General features: G+C 36.2%; 1 protein-coding gene across 1 annotated transcript in view; it reads left to right on the plus strand.

Moving 5' to 3' along the window:
- LOC120528619 overlaps nt 1-20,943 on the plus strand; it is a 39,137-nt gene that overhangs the window by 2,413 nt on the left and 15,781 nt on the right. The window contains exons 2-8 of the mRNA XM_039752794.1: nt 1,196-1,252; nt 2,490-2,672; nt 3,460-3,499; nt 5,981-6,114; nt 7,895-8,125; nt 14,589-14,982; nt 19,754-19,884. Of these exons, the coding sequence (XP_039608728.1) occupies nt 1,196-1,252; nt 2,490-2,672; nt 3,460-3,499; nt 5,981-6,114; nt 7,895-8,125; nt 14,589-14,982; nt 19,754-19,884 (1,170 nt within the window). The remainder of the gene's footprint in view (nt 1-1,195; nt 1,253-2,489; nt 2,673-3,459; nt 3,500-5,980; nt 6,115-7,894; nt 8,126-14,588; nt 14,983-19,753; nt 19,885-20,943) is intronic.

The raw sequence follows: 20,943 nt of genomic DNA on the forward strand, positions 1-20,943 counted from the left end.
AACAATAAGTACATCGTGAATTTTTAAAATGGAAATTTGGTACTATTGAGCAGAAGTGTCAAATATATGGAAACAGATTTAAGCATTCCTCAATCATAATTTCAGCTACGGAAATGAATGTTACATTCAGAAGATTGAACACTTTGCTCAGAACTTTTAAAACTTCACTCATACTGATTGTTTCAATTTGATCTAAATACAGTAGAGTTTCGCTTATCCAACCTTCGCTTATCCCACATTCTGTATTATCCGACGTCCCACCGCAAAAAAAAACGCATCAAAGGCAACAAGAACTGCAAGTTGCGAGCGTGAGTGTAGTCTATTTTTAGTTGCTAAGTTAATTTTTTTAGTTAAATTTTTCTGTTGTTTTGTTGTAAAACAACTTGTGTATGTGCCTGTGTCTCTCTCTCTCTCGTGTGTGTGTGCTTGCGCCTGTGTCTGTCTCACGCCTGTGTGTGTCTCTCTCTCTCTCGCGCACGCGTGCGTGTGTGTGTGTCTGTCTGTGTCTCTCTCTCGCGCTCTCTCTCTCTTGCTGCACGCATGTATTCAACCTTTCCTTATGTAAGTATATCTCAAATTGTGTTGAATGAACAATAAAAAAAATTGTTCTTACCCAAATAGTCTTTCCTGATGTGAAAACATTTTCACAAAAATTTGTGACTTTGCACAGAACTGTCACAAACACACATGGTGTCTGAGGATTATTGTGAGAAAAAATATACCAGGAGACGATTTGAAAATCTCACAGACATAGTCAGACAAAGCAGTAAGTTCAAACCAAGCAAATAATAATTTAAAGGGTTAGACAAAATTGATAATCAAAGTCAGAACGAGGATGTAATAAGAACTCAAAATCCTGCCCCCAGAAGGAAAGGGTTACTAAGACATTCCTTATCCACTGAGGGATAAGTGCACTCACCTATAAATATGATGACATTCTGTGATGTCTTGGCCATGAAGAATGAGGTCATGTGACAGAAAAAAGTGATGTAATGAGGGAAAAAAAGAAAATTGAAACAGAAAATCAATTTTATTAATTCAAAACAAAACATGAAATTACAATCAGAAATGAAGTCTGTATGTGTAAAAAACACAAAACAGGTAAAGTTATATGTATAACACTGACAATATTACAATTTCCTCCACTTTTAAATTTATCTTCTCTAATTTGGAAATTGTCATCTTTCTTTTTCAGGTGAATGACCTTCAAAGAAGGAACATAGAATCAGAGTTGTCTATTGCTGCTTTAAAGGTAAAATCCTACTGTACACTGGATTTTTAAGGAAGCAAAACCATACACCCTAAAACATTATGAACATTTCATCTGTTAAACTTATGGTGTTTTAGACCTAATGACATTCCTGTCACAGAGCCTAATGCCAAAGAATGGAGGAGGCTCAAACACAGGAAGTGATGTTGCCCTTTAGAACTTGGAAATGACCCTCATGCAATCACCCATTCTAGATGAGGAAGTGTTACTAATGTGTGAGCTAAAGTTTAAAGTTTAATGACTTCAGCACCTTGCAAACACAATACCCACTTTCCATTATGTTACAGTAGGCTCTCCATTTGACAGTGTTATGGCTCAAAATAATACCTCGGAATACGTTTGGTAATCATCCTCATCCCAGAAAAGACTGAGGTTAGGGTACTCGCAAGGGTCAAGTAAATACTTGGATTGCAGTTGTTTATGTTAAAGGAAAGAGATGAAAGGAAAGTAATGTAAATTAGCTACACTTGTATTTAACAGGCTGGATCCTTTAATTAATCATTAAGCTTAAAGGAGATATATGCATTTTGCTGTTTTTTCATTTTATCTTTATAATTTTCTTTTTAAAATTCCTCCACTTTCAAGGACCAATACCCTGGTCCCTCTTTTTGATTCACCCTAAAGGGTTTACATACTGTAGTCATAGTTTACATATTCATTGTTTGTTTGTAATGGTTTTTATTTCCTTTTTTAGAGTGCTAAACTCAAAACATCTTGCATAAAAGCTACTCAACTAAACACATTTTAGTTAATTTTTTCAGAATGGTCATCTATATACAATTTATTTAAATTATAAGGGATGTTCAAATGGGTTTGTAAATCTTTTCTGTTGAGAATAAATGGTTCACATTGCCAGGCGATTTGGTTTAATTCTTGCCAACTGACATTTTAGGTTGTACTGAGGCTTCCACTTGGGTTTTATAGGTGAAATGGCACCATTGAATTGTCTGTATTTAAAAATTAGAGTATGTCCTGTAATAAACGGGTATCCCATTTGTAGAGACTGATCCATAACCTGGTTGAAGAATGCTAGTTTCGGAGGCTCCAGCATCCAACAGTATAAGACCATGTGATAAGTAACTATAGAAAAAACTTGCAAAAAATTGAACACCACTCTTCAATACTGAAACCTATTGAACACATACTAAATAGTGTGTTTAATATTATGTAGTAAACAAAATATTTAACAATTTTCTTGTGCTTAATTTTCATATTCTAGGCAAAGCTGGCCTACATGGTTCAGAAGTGCCAAGACCGGAATAGTCTTATCCTTAGGCTGGTGAGGCTACTGTGCAAGTGTGGCTACATCAATGCTGATCTTGTTCAGGAGGCAGAAGATCTTTTAAATGATACCGCACTGCTAGATTACTCTAGAGATTTTATTCCTGCTCCTTGCAATCAGGTAAAAGTGTGAAGAAGATTAATGGATATTATGTCCATGTTTTACCTGATGCTAATTACAATTTGTAATAATAATAATACTCTAGGTTTATTAGTGACTATATGTTGACCCAGTTTGAATGAGTGTGATGGTCTGACACCTCATTCTGAGCTTATTCCTGACATACCCGGTGCTTTTGGGTTAGACTGTAGCTTCCTTCTCCCCTGAACTGTATTTAGCAGATCTGATTATGGGTAGATGGATAGATGATCTGTTACTAGATGGAAATGCTTTCATCTTTTATTGGAATTATTATAGTATGTATACAGGTTTCTGATTCTACAGTAATATAATTTAAGAGCTAAACTTCACATTTAGCTAAATTGCCTTTAGAAACTCAATGGGGGAGAAAACTATACTGTGAAAAAAGTCAAGCCAACCAGTGAAAATCTGAAAGCACCTATTCATGCTGGATACATGGCCATCAGAACTGAATGTAACTGATCAGTTAAAATTGGATGAGAAAATGGATGAATAGATAAATGGACAAACAAAAGTATGCCAACATCACAACACAAGACCATCTCAAAACTGAAGATGCGCTCAGAACCAGGCGTAAGGTTAAAAAATATATATATATGAACAAAATCAAATTATAAAAATGTCCTAAAATCTCTGGATGAAAGAAATGCACTTGTGAAAGTGCCCTGCAGAAGGGACAGTTAGAGTTAGCACCTTCTCTGTACTTACTATGCATTCATACAGAGCATAACGGGTTCATTAATTTTTTATTTATTTATTTTTTTAGAACAATTTTAAGGACTTGCAGGAGAATGATACTGAAAAAGGTACAGTGCATTTAATATTTACAAATAATGCAAGGAAAGAAACAGTGGATATTGTGGCAAATATATTTAATTTTTTACCAAAAAGAAACAGTGATTTGTCCATCCACAAGATTAAAATGAAATGAGCTTGCTGCTTATTTAAAAGTATGTTTAGGGAAAGCATAAAGCAGAAAATACTATACATTGCATGCATTTCTTTATTAATAATGTTGAAAATAGTTGAGTACACATGGACACCAATGTAGTTACATCTCGATTTTGGAGGTGACTGAAGTGCAAAACACAATATTTGCATAAACACAGAGGAGGAGAAATGCTTGTCCCCTTACCTTTTTGCATTGATGAGGTATAGCTTCATAAAAGACATCCAGCCTTACACTCAAGCATATATACAGGAACTAAAGAAGTATGATGAAACATAAACTTCACAATTTTGTAACCAATACACAACTAACAATCTGTACCTGAAGATTCATGATTTGTTAGGACTTTTCATAGGAGGCATCATCCCAATTTTTGTGGCTTAGGATGAGGGAGATTTACAATATCATCCCTCCCAAGAGTGCAGGATTTTGATGACCAAGAAAGTTAAAGAATGCCAGCCCCATTTACATCCCCAAGGTAAGACAGATCTGAAACCACCCATATTTAAAACAGAAAGAAAAGAGCAGAATAATAAAAAGAAATGCCTTCTTTCTCTACAAAAAATATTATGATTTCACATTATTCCCAAATTCTCTTTTCTTAATTCTGATGCTTTTAATGTTTTACCTTCCAAGGCAGTATCTGAAATGAAAGATCTTATCACCTTCTAGCAGCACCTCCCTGTCCACAAACATACATACTGGTGTTCTTCAATTGCTCTATATTGTTATTTCTCTTTTTACTACAGACATGGTCATCTTTTCACACCTGTTAACTCCTTGCTATCTTGGAAAGTTGTCTCAAGAAGGTTTATCTGAACCACAGCCCATAATAATGATTATACTGTACAATATTGATGTATTGTTTGTATTCTGTGTTGGCTTTATTAAATGATTCTGCTAAACAACAGCATAACACACATTTCACTACATACAATTCAGGCTGGCAGAAGACATATATCATATTCTGGCAACATTGAATTCAAGGTAGAAACCAGCTCCAGACAGGGCATCAGTTTATCACAGGGTCCACTCTAACATACATGCTCACCATTTTAGATGCATCAGTTAACCTACCCTGCATATCTTTGAGCATGGGGAAGGAAAACCCATAAACAGGACTAACATGCAAAATCTATATGAACATTGAATGCACACCACTGAATCACCGTGCCGCACCTTAGAGCTTTAGTATTCAGTATAATTGTTGACTTATGTAAGTGGCTTGCAGATGGGTTAAGTGTTGCAGTCATGCAGTCAACTGGACATGTACATTAAACCAGTAAGTAACCTTTTGCTTTCAAGTCAAAAGTCCCATTCATAAAGTTATACATCTTGCCTCTTTTATGTGATTTTAATTTTTTTCATTTCTTATATTAGTTTTTTCACAGCATCTTTTTAATATTTTAGATATAATAAAAGAGAAGGAGTTGTTGTAGCAATGTATCACATCCAGAATAATACAAAAGAGGCCCTAATTCTCCTCTCAAGTCAGTGGTACATTTCTGGTGCTGTTGTTTCTTAAGGCGCCCTGAAGCTAATTTTAGGGTCATCCACAATTGGTACAGTATTACCAGGTTAGAGCGCCTTGTAAAGGCACCTTTCAGTATTTAGCGTCTCTTAAAAAGATTGGTCTCCAAATACAGTTCCTTTCTGTTTACTGACTCCTAGTGGTTAGTTGGAAGAATACTTACCTCTTGTCATTTCTTGCCATCATCACCCTATCAATTAATACTATCAATTGTGTTGGCATCTTGCTAGAGGGACACAAGGCTAATGCTCCATTTAGCAGTGTCTCTTAGCCTTCAGTTTCCCTTAAACAGCTGAGTTTCCAAGCAGCTCAAATGTTCATATCCTTTAAAAGACAGCCCCAAGTTATGCTCTACCCTAGTGGATGGACTGGGGATTACTGGTCTTCCTCCCATTCTCCTAAGACTCACCCAAAAATGAACAATATATTTTCAACTAATATCCCATCACATCCAATCTAGCAGCTCCTCCTGTATTCCTTTACTGACATATGGAGGACTTCTGCTGTTAGCATGGTTCTCTCTCTCCCACTGGACATGTCACCCTTTTTTTTTGACCTTTCCCACGTTGATGATGCTCTAGCTCCTGAAAACCAGTTTGCCATAAAAACATTAAAAAACAAATTTATATATAAAAAAAATCTGTTTTGTTATACTGTTTTGTTGTGTGTTTTGTTTTTAAATATATTACACTATATTGTGTTTTGATTTTTAAGTATACTACAGTATATTTACAAATATATGTAGCACTTTGGGTGTGTTATTTGTAGTGCGCTATATAAGAATATATTTAACTATTTGTATTGCAGGCTTTCTACAGAGGTCCCTCATAAGTTACAAACGAAGCTTTCCTCATACTGATCGGTCCCCTAATAGCAGAACTTTAATCGCAAAATCCAATTTCACCCCTACTCCAAGCATGCCCAAGACAGTCCTGCCAGAAGTAAGTCTTCAGCTTGAAACGCCATAGTATACAGTATGTTTGCACTCTGAATAGAAATCTTTACTGACAATATTGTATGTAGGTCAGAGCAATTTTAGGAGTTAGTAAGCTAGAAAACTTTTTCCTATGTACTTGTCCATGGTGTTTAAATTCAAAAATGAAGCAAATGTTTACTTTTCACCTGATTTTTTTAAAGACTTGTTAAGAACTGAGTGGCTATATTTTGTTTGTTAAAAAGATTGAACAAGCAGAAAACATGGTGGTGCAGTGATTAGTGTTGTTGCCTCCTGGATCCAGCATTCTGGATTCTAAAGTCACAGATGGGTTACTGACCTTGTTCATTTTGCTCGTTCTCCCAGTGTCTGTGCAGGCTTTTCTCTGGATGCTTCATTTCTACTCCCAAATCCACTGGCATTTTACATTAATTAGAAATTCTAAATTGGTGCCTTGCTCTGTGTGTCAGTGAAACTGCTATAGATTAGCTGGCATCCCATTTGGGACTGGTTCCTGCTGTGGAACCCAGAATTGTATTAAACAGGTTTGAAAATGTAATAGCAAGCAAGAGAACCCAGTTCAATAGTGAAAGGAGCTGGAGCCTGTAGGACAGGAGCCAAATCTGGAGTGCCAAGCTATTGCAGGTTTGTTTCTTTATGCCTCAGTTTGCAGTATAAACATGTCTTTTGTACTTTACAGTGTGCGCTGTTAATTGTTAAAAATATGCTCCTTGTAAAATTAATAAAGAGTGGGTACTGGGAACATTAAAATGTGCTTAAAAGATGAAGTACATTTTTTCTGATTATGCCTGTTTACAACTGCTTTAATGCTTTAAGGAAACTTAAAAGTAGCCTCAGAAAACAAATTAATCTGAGGAAATAATGCACACAGATTTTCACTGGAATGCAGAGAGAGGTCAAACAGAAGGAAATTCTTTACCTGTAATCTGTAAATGAAGCCTCATATTTTGGGCTTCATTCTGGCCTTCCATCTACACTAAAATGATGTTATTGAACACCTGAAACAAATCTATTTGAAAATGCTGTCCATTTGTGTATAAGCTGGAAAATGATGAATCTCATGTGGATTTGAAAAACACAGGTTTTTGATCAATCTGCTGTTTGACTGGTATGTGATCAGAGATGAGCAACAGTTTGGATCTTTGTGATATCATCTTTCCTGTGTGGACATAATTCTTCTGTGTCTACTCTGCATCAGCTGAAGGGTGTACCATGCCTTGAAACACCTGAATAATTCACCATATTTATTTTGGCATGACAGCCACTCCATATTTTTCATTGGCTACTTTAAATTCATTTGAAAGATTAAAAGCAGCTGCAACCCAATGAGTCTGCCATCTAGTGTCCAGTGGGAGGTATTGGGTCTCCCATGTTTGCTCCCCCAGAACATATGCTGAATGAGCAACCCAGTCCGCCACAGTAGTTACTGTATGGTTTCACAAACTCAGTTCTGATTCTCCATAATGACTCTTGGGTATGCTGATTGATTGATCAGCACAGTTCGGCACTAGTCTAGATCACCGTACTCTAGAGAAAGAAATTAAATTTCAGAATTTAATTTTTACCATAATACTTACCAAAATCACTCCCAACGCTGATACATGCTTACTGTGCTTTTGATGACACAATTTCTTTCATTTTCTTTGTTCTGTGGTCTGCCAGATTTCCTTTTATTTACAGCAGTTCACCCTACCCCTCCTTCACTTAACATACAGTTTTTTTAATATTTGTTTTTATTTCTTATTATCCTTTGTTTCATTTTACAGCTTCCTTTGTCTGCTGGTGAGACTGTCAATGTTACCGGCACTCCAGACAACCACGGGCTATTTCATGCTGAAGTGCAGGGGCAGCTGGGGCTCGTTCCAGAGAGCTTCCTAGTGGAACAGAGAGAGTTAGAGTTTCTTCAGAGCAAGTGTCCAAGCCCTCGAATGTCAAGCCCTGAGAAAATTATAAACCTGCATCAGCAGCTTCTGCATGCACACCACAGTAATTACCAGGTCAATAAACCAATCTTAAAGATTTTACTACTGAAATATTCACAGTATTGTTTTTAACTTGGACTTTAAGTGAAAACGTCATTACCTGAATTCATAATTTCAAGGTTTAATCTAATCGTAATCTAATATAATGTATATATATATATATATATATATATATATATATATATATATATATATATATATATATATATATATATATATATATATAAAGTTCATGGGGTCATGGGTAAAATAAATTCACATTATTTTTACAATTTGTTATAAGCACAGTCTTACTACTGTATATTTATTAAGCACACTGGGTGACATAGTTAATGCTGCTGCCTTACAACTCCAGTTGTCCAGGATTGAGACCTTTTATATTCACTCCTCTGCAATGTTTGCATGGTATTCCCCTTGTCCTCCAAATTTATATCAAACAATCAAAAGGCATACAGCACATTACAGGTAAATAAATCCATATAATGTATAGTCTTGTGTGCTTAAGTGTACCTTCGCTGTTCCATCTGACTCCTGTTTTGTGCATAGTTTTCTGGTTCTCTTTGAATTTATGCTGGATGAATGGATCAAGAACAGCTTTATCTGTATTGTTGTTCACCATTATAGTTACATTTAGGCTTATATATATATATCACTGCTTTGTGGCAAATAATGTGACTATCTGTAGTGAGGCCCAATATCAAACAACCCTACTGATTAGAAGATATTTTGCTGCTCTTGGATTAGACAAAGGGCAGGCTTTGACTTGCTAGTGTTCTGTGTTGTGCTTTACTTTAGCCCCTGGTGATCTCTAATGCTGTGAGGTTGGGTGGTATAAGAAAACAGTGCAATGATTGAATTAAGAATTTGAAAACAAGAGCATAAGTCAGTCTTTATCTCAAGTAACAGTTTTGCATCTACAGTGGTGCTTGAAAGTTTGTGAACCCTTCAGAATTTTCTATATTTCTGCATAAATATGACTTAAAACATCATCAGATTTTCACTCAAGTCCTAAAAGTAGATAAAGAGAAAACAGTTAAACAAATGAGACAAAAATATTATATTTGGTTATTTATTTATTGAGGAAAATGATCGAATGTTGCATATTTGTGAGTGGCAAAAGTATGTGAACCTCTAGGATTTGCAGTTAGTTTGAAGGTGAAATTCGAGTCAGGTGTTTTCAATCAATGGGATGACAATCAGGTGTGAGTGGGCACCCAGTATTATTTAAAGAACAGAGATCTATCAAAGTCTGCTCTTCACAACACGTTTGTGGAAATGTATCATGGCACGAACAAAGGAGATTTCTGAGGATCTCAGAAAAAGAATTGTTGCTGCTCATCAGGCTGGAAAAGGTTACAAAACCATCTCTAAAGAGTTTGGACTCCACCAATCCACAGTCAGGCAGATTGTGTACAACTGGAGGAAGTTCAAGACCATTGTTACCCTCCCCAGAAGTGGTCAACCAACAAAGATCACTCCAAGAGCAAGGCGTGTAATAGTCGTTGAGGTCACAAAGGACCGCAGGGTAACTTCTAAGCAACTGAAGGCCTCTCTCACATTGACTAATGTTCATGAGTCCATCATCAGGAGAACACTGAACAACAATGGTGTGCATGGCAGGTTTGCAAGGAGAAAGCCACTGCTCTCCAAAAAAACATTTATGCTCATCTGCAGTTTGCTAAAGATCACATGGACAAACCAGAAGGCTATTGGAAGAATGTTTTGTGGACAGATGAGACCAAAATAGAACTTTCTGGTTTAAATGAAAAGCGTTATGTTTACAGAAAGGAAAACACTGCATTCCAGCATAATAATCTTATCCCATCTGTGAAACATGGTGGTGGTAGTATCATGGTTTGGGTCTGTTTCGCTGCATCTGGGCCAGGATGGCTTGCCTTCATTGATGGAATAATGACTTCTGAATTATATCAGAGAATTCTAAAGGAAAATGTCAGGACATCTGTCCATGAACTGAATCTCAAGAGAAGGTGGGTCATGCATTTAGTTGCAGTTATTGCTACAAAGGGGGGTCACACCAGATACTGAAAGCAAAGGTTCACATACTTTTGCCACTCACAAATATGTAATATTCAATCATTTTCCTTAATAAATAAATGACCAAGTATAATATTTTTGTCTAATTTGTTTAACTGGTTTCTCTTTATCTACTTTTAGGATGAGTGAAAATCTGATGGTTTTAGGTCATATTTATGCAGAAATATAGAAAATTCTAAAGGGTTCAGAAACTTTCAAGCGCCACAGTAGTTCAGAAAAGGTGCAAATGAAGCACATGTTAAAGTACATAAACAGTCCTCCTTATGAGAAATGGGATGTTGGGCTCTAAAATCATTCATTTTCTTCAGTCAGGTTCAGGATAAAGTTGAGTTTCTTAGTGTGATTTATTATCACTGAGCCTTATTCACAATTTGATTGCCTATTCATCTACATTTGCTACACTATTCATATTGTCAAATTAAAATAACACTAAGTTAAAGTTTCACAATATGTTGGAAAATATTATCAGTAATTTTTAAGTGACGTTTAAAAAAAATCATTTTCGGAAGCATAATTACAGTATTGCCAATGCACTTTACTGTATTAGGCATAGACTCAAACATTGGTTATGCCAGAATTTGTGTAAACGTACCACATTATGTTCCTCTTAGTACTGAATCACAGTAGTCTGTGAACTAAAAATGGATATACACTGCACTTCTTAACTCGTATCATATACAGCCTGTACGCTCATTAAATTCCTCCTAATCACAAAAGTCTAGCTTGACCTTGCATATTTTATAATATACATGCTGGGTTTTAGTTGTAAATATGTAATGATCAATGAAAATAAGTAAGAAAAAAGGTAAGTTTGATTAAGAAACAACAAAGTGATAGCCACAATGATCAAGACAATAGTAAAGTACTGAAAGGAAGATTTGATGTGAAAAAAAAACCTTTTAATTTCAGCCCTTGCATGTTAATAAAGATCTATCTATCTATCTATCTATCTATCTATCTATCTATCTATCTATCTATCTATCATCTATCTATCTATCTATCTATCTATCTATCTATCTGTCTGTCTGTCTGTCTGTCTGTCTGTCCGTCCTGTTAAGCACATGAGTGCTCTTCCAAGGAGACTTTTTTTACAGATATGTGCTGAACCATACAGCAGTTTGTAACATTACCTTTTAAAAATGAAAGACTTTAGAGGCTCAGTTGTTTAAGTCAGCCAGATGACAAATGTGGGCAGCATGTGTCCTAAAAATTGACACATGAACCACATTAGTTCATTTAGACCTAAAAGTGTCATTTCACAGCAAGCATAAAAGTCCCAAACAATGCATCTCTGGGTATCAGAGAGTGCCTCACCATTTATAGCTATGAATCAAAGTAATGGGAAACATTATATACATAAAACCATTATTTACATAAAACAGCAATTCCAACCATTACATGCAATTTTCTTGGGTAACACAAGAAATAATTGAATCAGTGACTGATATTTAATAACAATAAAGATTCTACTGACCCCCTGGATGGTTGGATGGATGGACTCTACTGATTATTTTAGTGTTCCAAAAAATTATACACTACAAACAAAAGCTTTATCAAACCTACTGTATGTAATGTATAATTCCAAGCAAAATAGAATATAAAATGTCACTTTAATTAAGCTTGTGCTTGTCTAAAATTATACACTATAAGCCTCCATCCATTATCCAACTCGCTATATCCTAACTACAGGGTCACGAGGGTCTGCTGGAGCCAATCCCAGCCAACACCGGGCGCAAGGCTGGAAACAAACCCTGGGCAGGGCACCAACCCACTGCAGGGCGCACACACGCACACTTTAGGGACAATTTAGAATCACCAATGCACCTAACCTGCATGTCTTTGAACTGTGGGAGGAAACCCACACAGACATGGGGAGAACATGCAAACTCCATGCAGGGAGGACCAAGGAAGCGAACCCAGGTCCCCTAACTGCGAGGCAGCAGTGCTACCCACTACGCCACCATGCCGCCCACACTATAAGCAATTATACAATATTTACTAAGTAACAGGTACATTGCTCCTTTTCTTGTTCTTCTCATGAAAGACTGCTCTGAAAAATTCAATCTTGTCAAAAGCTGTTCAAAGCAATATAAATGAAATGTGTGGTTAGCGGCATCCTAAGTGATATTCTAGGTGACTGATCAAAAATAGGTGACAGAGTGCATCTCTGTTTCACTGGAGGACTAATAGTACTACTCATCTACTCATATGGCTTCACAATTCAGTGTAAACTTACTCTTTTGTGTTCAGCATTTGTCTAGTGGGAGGTTCTTAAGAAATTAAACATGAATGTAAAAAATCTATAAAAGTAATTCTGTTTGGCATATAATATTTGGATTTGCTTACACCGGGTGAAGATGCCCTTCATGTGATATTTGTTCAAGCCATTACTATAGAAACATAAGGAGTAGAAGTCTTTAAAACACTGGTCTAACAATGCACAATGTAGAATTTTAAAGCCATAATTTACTGGCACTGCCATGATAAGTCATAAAGTATATACCGTAGATGCAACTCTAGAAAGTAGATCTATTAGCTCTAAACAAAAATAATGTCCCTAGAACTTCAATCAAAAACGTACAATATTGTGATCTATTTGAGACTTTTTTGTGCCCACTGGCACCCTGTCCAGATGTTGGCCATGCCTTCCACCCTGTAATTGCTGAGTTAGGTTACCGGGAAGTTGGATCATTTCTCTGGATAAGCAGGTTAAGAAAATGGAGGGAAGTATGGATATTGTGGTCATATTTTAGATGTGATTTATAGAATTAATCAGTCATAGTCCAACCCGCTATATCCTCACAGGGTCACGGGGGGTCTGCTGGAGCCAATCCTAGCCAGCACAGGGTGCAAGGCAGGAACAAACCCCAGGTAGGGCACCAACCCACGTCAGATTTATAGAATTAATCTGAACCATATTTTCTGTAATGATTGTTTTCAGTCATATCACATGCAAAGTTCAGTGGTCACTCTTCAGGTGTTCATATTACAGTATACATCCATCCTTCCATTTCCCAGACCCTCATAATGGGGCAACAGGGAGGTGTCCACTTCAGAAACATCAAGGCAAGATACAGTCCTGAATGTGATCCTTACCAGGCATACCACCTGCCTTTTATCCTGATCAGTTTTACAGTCACTGCCTTAAGACAAGCAAGGGATACTGAGTATTTAATATTCACTGAGGCCTGGGAACAAGATAATAATTTTAAAAAACAGACAGTCAGCAAGTTCCTCAAGCTGAGAGGCAGTAATGCCTACCACTAAGCCAGAGCACCACACCATATGTGCAATATGAAATTGTGTCCGTATCATGTAGCCCTAATGGGTGGTTAATGTTGATTAATTGAGAGAAGCCTGCACCCAAGGTGACTTGTAGGAGCAGGATGTTTTGTAATTGTTTACATATAAATGCATTTACAAGCAGGTTAACTTATTTTGCTAGGGTGATACACTGAGTCAAAAGAAAACAGAGGTGGCAGCCTTGTGGTTTATAGCCTAATAGCTTAGCCACTATTCACACTTGCTCCCTGTGTAGATTTTGAATATGAAGAAAGTTCAATCAAATAATCCTATAGATCAGTGGATCCCAAACTTGATCCTGGGGCCCCACTGTGGCTGCAGGTGTTTGTTCCAACCAACTTACGTTTTTCATTGGACTCTTACCCTAATTAAGGCAGTCATTATTTCCCAGTTTCTGTGTTTGGGAGTCAATGTACAGTAGAAATTATAAACTAAGTTTGGTAGATTTTTATTAAAATGTTATAAGCAGTTATATGGGGAAGTTGTAGTTATATGGGGAATATGTAGTTTGTTTTTTTTAAGTTGTTTAACAGTATTTTCAACCTAATTTTCATTCTGCTTTTCCAGGTATTCTGGTTAATTAATTGATTATTCACTAATTAGTGAGTCTGACACTGACGTCGTTGCAGCTTTCATCATCCCGGGTGTTTGCTATGTTGGTTGTTAAATGTCACTTTTAGGGTTAAATGAAGGGAGCAAACTACACAGTAAAAGGGGAAAATAATAGGAAAACAACAAAAGAGAGATACGCATTTATAGCTTTAGAAAAAAATAGAAATATTTCTAAATGCCTTATAAATGTAAAGACCATACTGTTGTGTTTTTCTGAATGCAGATTAATGAGAAGAGTAAAAAAAGGCTAGCTAATTAAGTTAGATCAGTTGTAATCGATTATTATTGCCAATTGTGAATCTGGTTGGAACAAAAACCTGCAGCCACAGTGGGTCCCCAGGAACGAGTTTGGGAACCAATGCTATAGATTGATGTTCGTTAGATTTGGAATATTTTAGAAAAGAAAATGTACCTACATTTTCTAGGTAACCCCACCCTGTCTTTCTTAGAGGGGATGTTTGAAAAATTGTTTGATTTTTTTTTTTAACAGTTGTATTTCCCACTTTAGATTGAGACCTCTGAATCCACTTCTCAGATAAACAACAGTAATTTTCTCCAACCTGATTCTGAGACTGAAGATTATTCCCAACTTAGAAGACCAAAGAAGCAACAAGAACTCACATCATCATCCATGGCAAGCATGAAGAAGCAAAATTTAGACAGAAACATCCAGATCAGCAGCTGTGAGGAAATGGAAAGCTGGGTCAGTCAGGCCAAAAATGCTGGAGTCAACCTGGATACAACAGTGTTCTTAGAGAATAATGAAAGTTGTGCAGGCTCAGTGAATGCTGCAGGAAGCATTTTGTCAGAGATGTCAGTGCTAAAGTGCCAGGACCACAAAGCACAAGACAAAGTAAACAGTGCAGCATTTCAGATGGGAACAACACTTCGAATAAAGCAAGGTAAAGCAAGGCTTTAATTTTTATTTTGGCCCTTTGCTTCATTAGTTCAGAATTGTGTTTGTATTTAATATTCCTATGGGAGATGAATCATTTGTTGACTGCTCAACCATCCAGCTTCATGGATCTTCTCTCTGTAGGCCTCTGCCAGTTCCCCATGCAGCTCCCTACATACATCCAGTGCTTCCTCACTCATTTTTTCTGTTTTCAATTCACTCCAGCATGTCTGCACTCCATCATGCCCTGCAATCTCTCATTCACTGCACCCAGTTGGCAGCCTAATTTATACATGCCACTGTCTCTGTGATTCAGCTGAATACCAAATTCTTCAGCATGTGCATTCTTAACACAGACCATTGCAGCCTGATCTGATCTCCGGAGCTGTGAGGCAGCAGTACTAACTACAGTATTGTAACCATGAATTTTAGTATATAAGACAGATTTTTCATGATCAGAGTATAGATGTACAGATTTTGTTGGCAGTACCTTAAATAATATGGTTTGTGTAGAGAATTATAACTCCTTGGGAAGTAATTATGAATTGCTGACCACCTCACTTGAAGAGATCATTGTGGCTTCTGGAGAGGAGTCCTAACTAGAGGCAAAGTCAATTAACTCTTTATGTTAGAGCAACTAGAATGGAGTTGATGCAGACAGAAATCTTTTCACTACATTCACAGAAAAAAAACAAACTCTGTGATTAATGTGTTAGATATATCAAAATGCAGAGCTACTGTAAAGAAACCAGAGTAACCGTAATCAAGAGTAAGGAAGTGTTGTCCGAGTCCTTTATGCTTTACACACACTCCTCTTTGTAAATGGCTGCTTAGTTTCTCCCATAGTTCCTTTCACGTTTGCCAGTGAATGTGTCTCAGTTTAGCAGTAAGCAGAATCCAGGGCATGATGGCAAGTGCTCAGCCTAGTGTGCATAATCTATGGCAATGAAAGCTTTTCAAGTCCAGGGGTCACTGCACAGGGGTTAAAGGGACCTCACAGCCCCTCTTAGCTTGATGCATTTTTCACTTTGCCTTAGCTGAACCATTTTAAATATGAGATATTAATAATATATACACTAATCAAGTTACTTTTTTAGTTCTAGGCTTGAATAGGTAATCAAGATTGATGACTTTTGGTATAACTGTGGATTGTGCTGAGCACACAGATTATCTTACCCTCTGTTATTATCTGTTTATATATTTAAATATAATAAGATTCTCACCTGCTTTGCTCTTTCTGCTGGTGGCTAAAAGAAACCTAGTCGGCTCAGTCAAGTTCAAATCAGCTTAGGACTAATACTAATCATGATAGGGGGCACGATTAGAATGTAGTGTTGTCCTAATTTATGTGTAAAGTTATCTTGCATTCACTCATTTGACTTATCCTTAATATTTTTAACTGGCCATAGAGTTCATTAACCAATTTTTAAAATTATCTTATTTAAATTGTCAGAGGCCTGCCATATCAAGGGATATTCTAAACTGCCTTTCAATCACGTCTGACCAATTTTTTCATTTTCTATTCTGTCATTCTCCTCTGTCCTCTTCATCATGACTCAATCTTACTTAAAAATGTTATTTTCCTGATGTTTTTTTTTTTTCATTTTGAACTGACAGGCAGGCATTTGTACTAGCACATTGCTGCCAGGAGAGATCTAATACAACAAGGAGACATAAGCACACAAGCCTCTTAACCAACACAACCACACGCTGTTATTTATATTGTATTCACCAAGAGTGTCACTGACACTAGCATATACTGCACAATTGTTTGAATTGTGTGTACATTCCCATAATTGCCATTTTTGTGATCTTGAAATTGCTGCAGAGACTTAATGTACTGTATTTCCCTTCTTTCCATTTCAAATCTTTTGAATGTACTAAAGCCAGGGAAATCATAATGGCAGTTTACAATTATGCATTTTTCAAGGTTAATCTGCTGTGAAATAGCACTATATAAAAGTTAATAATCTACGACTTGCATCCAAAGTAGCACAGGCTTTTGTAGGCATGTTAATACTAGGAATGAGTGACCACTCAGATACAGTTAAATATGAACACATTTACAGAGCTAGTCAAAATGTTATGAGGAAACTTAACAATTTATTACAGATTAACTACAATTGTTGCCATGGTAAGAATCAGCATTAAATAAATGAGTGAAAATTTGCAGCATTAGCTGTTGTCATAAAAGACGGCACTAGTACGAACAGCACAGATGGTGCTGCAGTCATTGGCGTCCAGAACTGGCAGCACAAACAAAACCGCATCACCTGTGAAAAAAATAATTTTGCTTTCTCTCTTTTCATGAAACAAAGCCAAGGCTATCTGTGCAGCTATTATTTCAAACAACATTTCATAAAAACTCGATTGTTAAATGTATAAGCAGCTTGTAGAGCAAGGATACATTTGCACTGGTCTTCTTAGCACTGGCAATGAAAACTCTGATTTTGCAAAAATATATGCAAACACTTTGTTACAGGTGAAAACATACAGAATTTGACTATTGAGACATAAATGGTGGAATTGTTTGTTTACATGATAGGTTGCAATCACGTAAATTAATTACTCTACCAAGGAAATTTTCAGTAAAATGTAATTTCTTTGTATAGACATTTCAATTAACTTTGCAGATGTCCATTTTGCACATAACACTGGTCATCTGTGAAAGGAAATAAAACCTAAATAAACTTGAGCAAATGTTTGTCTGGACAGTGATCATGAGGATGTTCATAATATTTTACATTACAAACTACCATCACATGAATTTGAGGTGTGCTAGGTATGGTTAGCATTGCTGCCACACAGCTTGAAAAGACTGTATTTGACTCCTGGAGCAGAATCTTTTCAGTGTGGTATTTGTCCATTCTCCCTGTGTCTGCATGGATTTCCCCCTAATTATTAGGTGATGATTAGGCAGATTGCTGACCTTTTGTCAGCCCAGTGTGAGTGAGTGTGCGTGCATTGTCAAAGACTGAAATTCTTACAGGGTTGGTTACAGCTGTGTCCTGCATTAGACTGGGATAGACTTTGCACCACATAACCTAGAGCTGGATTTAGTGGGTGAATGCATTTGTCTTGTTGGAGGCTGTCATGTCTAAAATTAATGGTGCTAAATATTTATGAATTTATAAACATGCATGTTTTCCTGTGTCAGATAATAATAATTGAAAACTGATACAAAACAAGTTTAAACAGGACAGTGAAATAGTTTTGACAGGAAATGCACAGGCATGTTGAACACACACAAGCAAAGTTAAATCACAAATGTCATTTTCATTTGTCTTTATTGGAATGAAGATTGCCAATTTATATTGTTTTCATTATGTGCTTAAATAAGGAACAAGCAGCAAACAAGAAGTAAACCAGTTACTCAATGCCTGAAGAGTGAGGGTATCTCTTATGTTTTTGCTGCCAGCTTTCTGTGTGATTGACTCAGAATGCAGTCTTTGGAAAGAATTGTCACATATCTTTGACACAGGAGACCTGTATTTGTTTTTACTCTGTGGTTCAGGGTTTGCAATCTGTAGGTGGCTAAGATTTACTTTCTCTAGGCCAAGAAAGCAATGCCTTGCCTTTGTGCTTTTATCTTTGCTAAAGCTATACTGTATGCATTTTAATTTTCAATTATTTTCAGCAATAATCAATGTTGACTTCTTTGCACCATTTTTATTCATAGCAGAAAACTAATAGAAAATCAGCACTGAATGGTCATTGTTGTTTAGAATACATGATTTTTTATAGTTTTTAATTCAGTAGTTATGTTAAAGGAAGCTAATTTCAGGATTTATTATGCTGTTCTGTGCTGTTTCTTTATATTTAATTTGAATACCCCATGAAAACTAGCCCAAAGATTAACTATTTGTTTACACATAATATTTTATCCCGTATGTTCTAGGCTTACACATTTTAAAGCATTTAGAAAAAAATTATAAAGCTATACAATTTCAAGCACAATTTCTTAATTATTTTGAAATAACAGTGGGCCAGAGAGGCTTAGGACCAGTTACTCTGTTTGTCTCCTCCACTGTCAGTTAGCCTTAGCTTAGTCCTATGCTATTTACATTTACAAATTTTTACCAGTTTTAACAAAGAAATAAACCTGTGTATTTTGTGCATACACTGCAGCGTGTTTACTTTTAAATATACTAAATGTAATTAGGGGATGTCGGGTAGCACTGTTTGTTGCTACTACTTGACAACTCCAGGCCTGGATTTGAATGCAGTTTGCATGATCGCGCCATAGCTGTATGGGTTTCTCATTAAGTGCTCACATACATGTTAGATAAACTGCCAAGTATTATTTGGCCTGGCAATGAGATGCACCACTTCAGGACAGGCTCAGTGCTCTGGCTCCCTGGTAATATGAACTGAATTAAGTTGGTTTAGATATGAATGGATGGACTAATATTGTGTAGAACTCTAAGAAATTATGAAGGTGTGCTGCACAAATATAAATTGAACTGTTTTTAATTTTTTGTTGTAGGTTATTATACATTTAAAAGTGCACCTTAAACCTTTGATGTTTAATGTTATGAAACCTGAAAAAAAAAAAGTAATAACCAAAAGTGTTGGTGCTTTTTGTGATTTTTAGCACATAGGGGTTACAGTATTGCCATTGGACAGCATGCCCAACCATACAGTACTGACAATGCTTGCAATACTGTTTTCCATTTACCAGAAAGTGTGATATCCTTGTAACCGGTACCATCCCAGTATGTGTAATTTGCTGTTTTGACTTCATAATGGTTAACAATAAATCTTTATTGTTGTTTTAGAGCCCCCTGCTCCAGTCTCATCTGTTCATGTTATCAGAAGTATCGGAAAAGACAGCATGCTTATTGGCTGGGAGGCACCAACTTTGGATGTTCTTGGCTGTAGTAATGGCACCTTTGTTTATGGCTACAGGGTAAGTTATATTCATTTATTATTACTGCAATTTGATCATATTGACATAGCAAGCAAAGTGACTGCTTGAGTGCCTATGGGTCAAAACAGGCACACTGATTAGATATAAAAGAATAGAAATGGCCCTGATCCATCATAGTGAATATTCTCTATGTGTTATCAGTACAGGTTGCATGTTGTACTTTTAGTTTGTGCTTTTGTGTTCGATGATCTTTCTACTGCATTCTGTTCCACAGAATACTGTTTAAAACAAATAAATGTATATCCTTTGAAATAAGGATTAGTTGGAGTTTATAACTGGCTGTTATGCTGGGTTTGTTTTTGTTGTGGCCATCACTTTCCTCTCCTCTCTGTATGTATATATAGAGCAATACTGTATTACTGTATGAAGATATGAATACTCCTTGGTAGAAATTTCTTGGGTGCATGTTGTTGAATGAATGATACCACATTGGTAGGGCATCTGAAATACACATACAGTATAGGATTTAATTTTATACAAAAGGATTTAATGTTAGCAGAATATGAATCTAAAATTGTAAAAATGCATTTTTCCCATTTACAAAATTGCAGAGTTTCAGAAGAAAAGCACTTATTAAACTTTTAGATTCTTTTTTTCTCTTTTATAGACGGGTCATGATTGTTTTTGAATGGGAGACATTGGTCTAATACAAGTTCACATTAATACATTTTAAAAAGCTCTTAATTGTAAATTTTCTAACTATTCATTAAATGAGAAGAGAGCCCTTGTTCATTGTGGATGTAGCTTGCTGAACCTCCCATAAATCTGTTCAATGGCCTGTAATCTGATAGTACTGTATACTGAGCTTCTCCTCAACACGACAAAGAAAGTAGCCACCTTATCAGCTTCTGTGAGAATTACAAAAACACAACACTGACAAAATTAAAATCAAGGTGGTGTTTCTTATTGTTGCTCTGTTTTTTCTGCCCAAAAAATGCAACTATGAGAATTTAAAGCATTTTGAGTAAACATAGTTTTACATGGATATTGACACTGAAGAGTTCACATTTTTTTGTTAAGATATTGATAACATAGTTT

Source organism: Polypterus senegalus, chromosome 4 (genome assembly GCF_016835505.1).
Source record: "Polypterus senegalus isolate Bchr_013 chromosome 4, ASM1683550v1, whole genome shotgun sequence".
NCBI lineage: Eukaryota > Metazoa > Chordata > Cladistia > Polypteriformes > Polypteridae > Polypterus > Polypterus senegalus.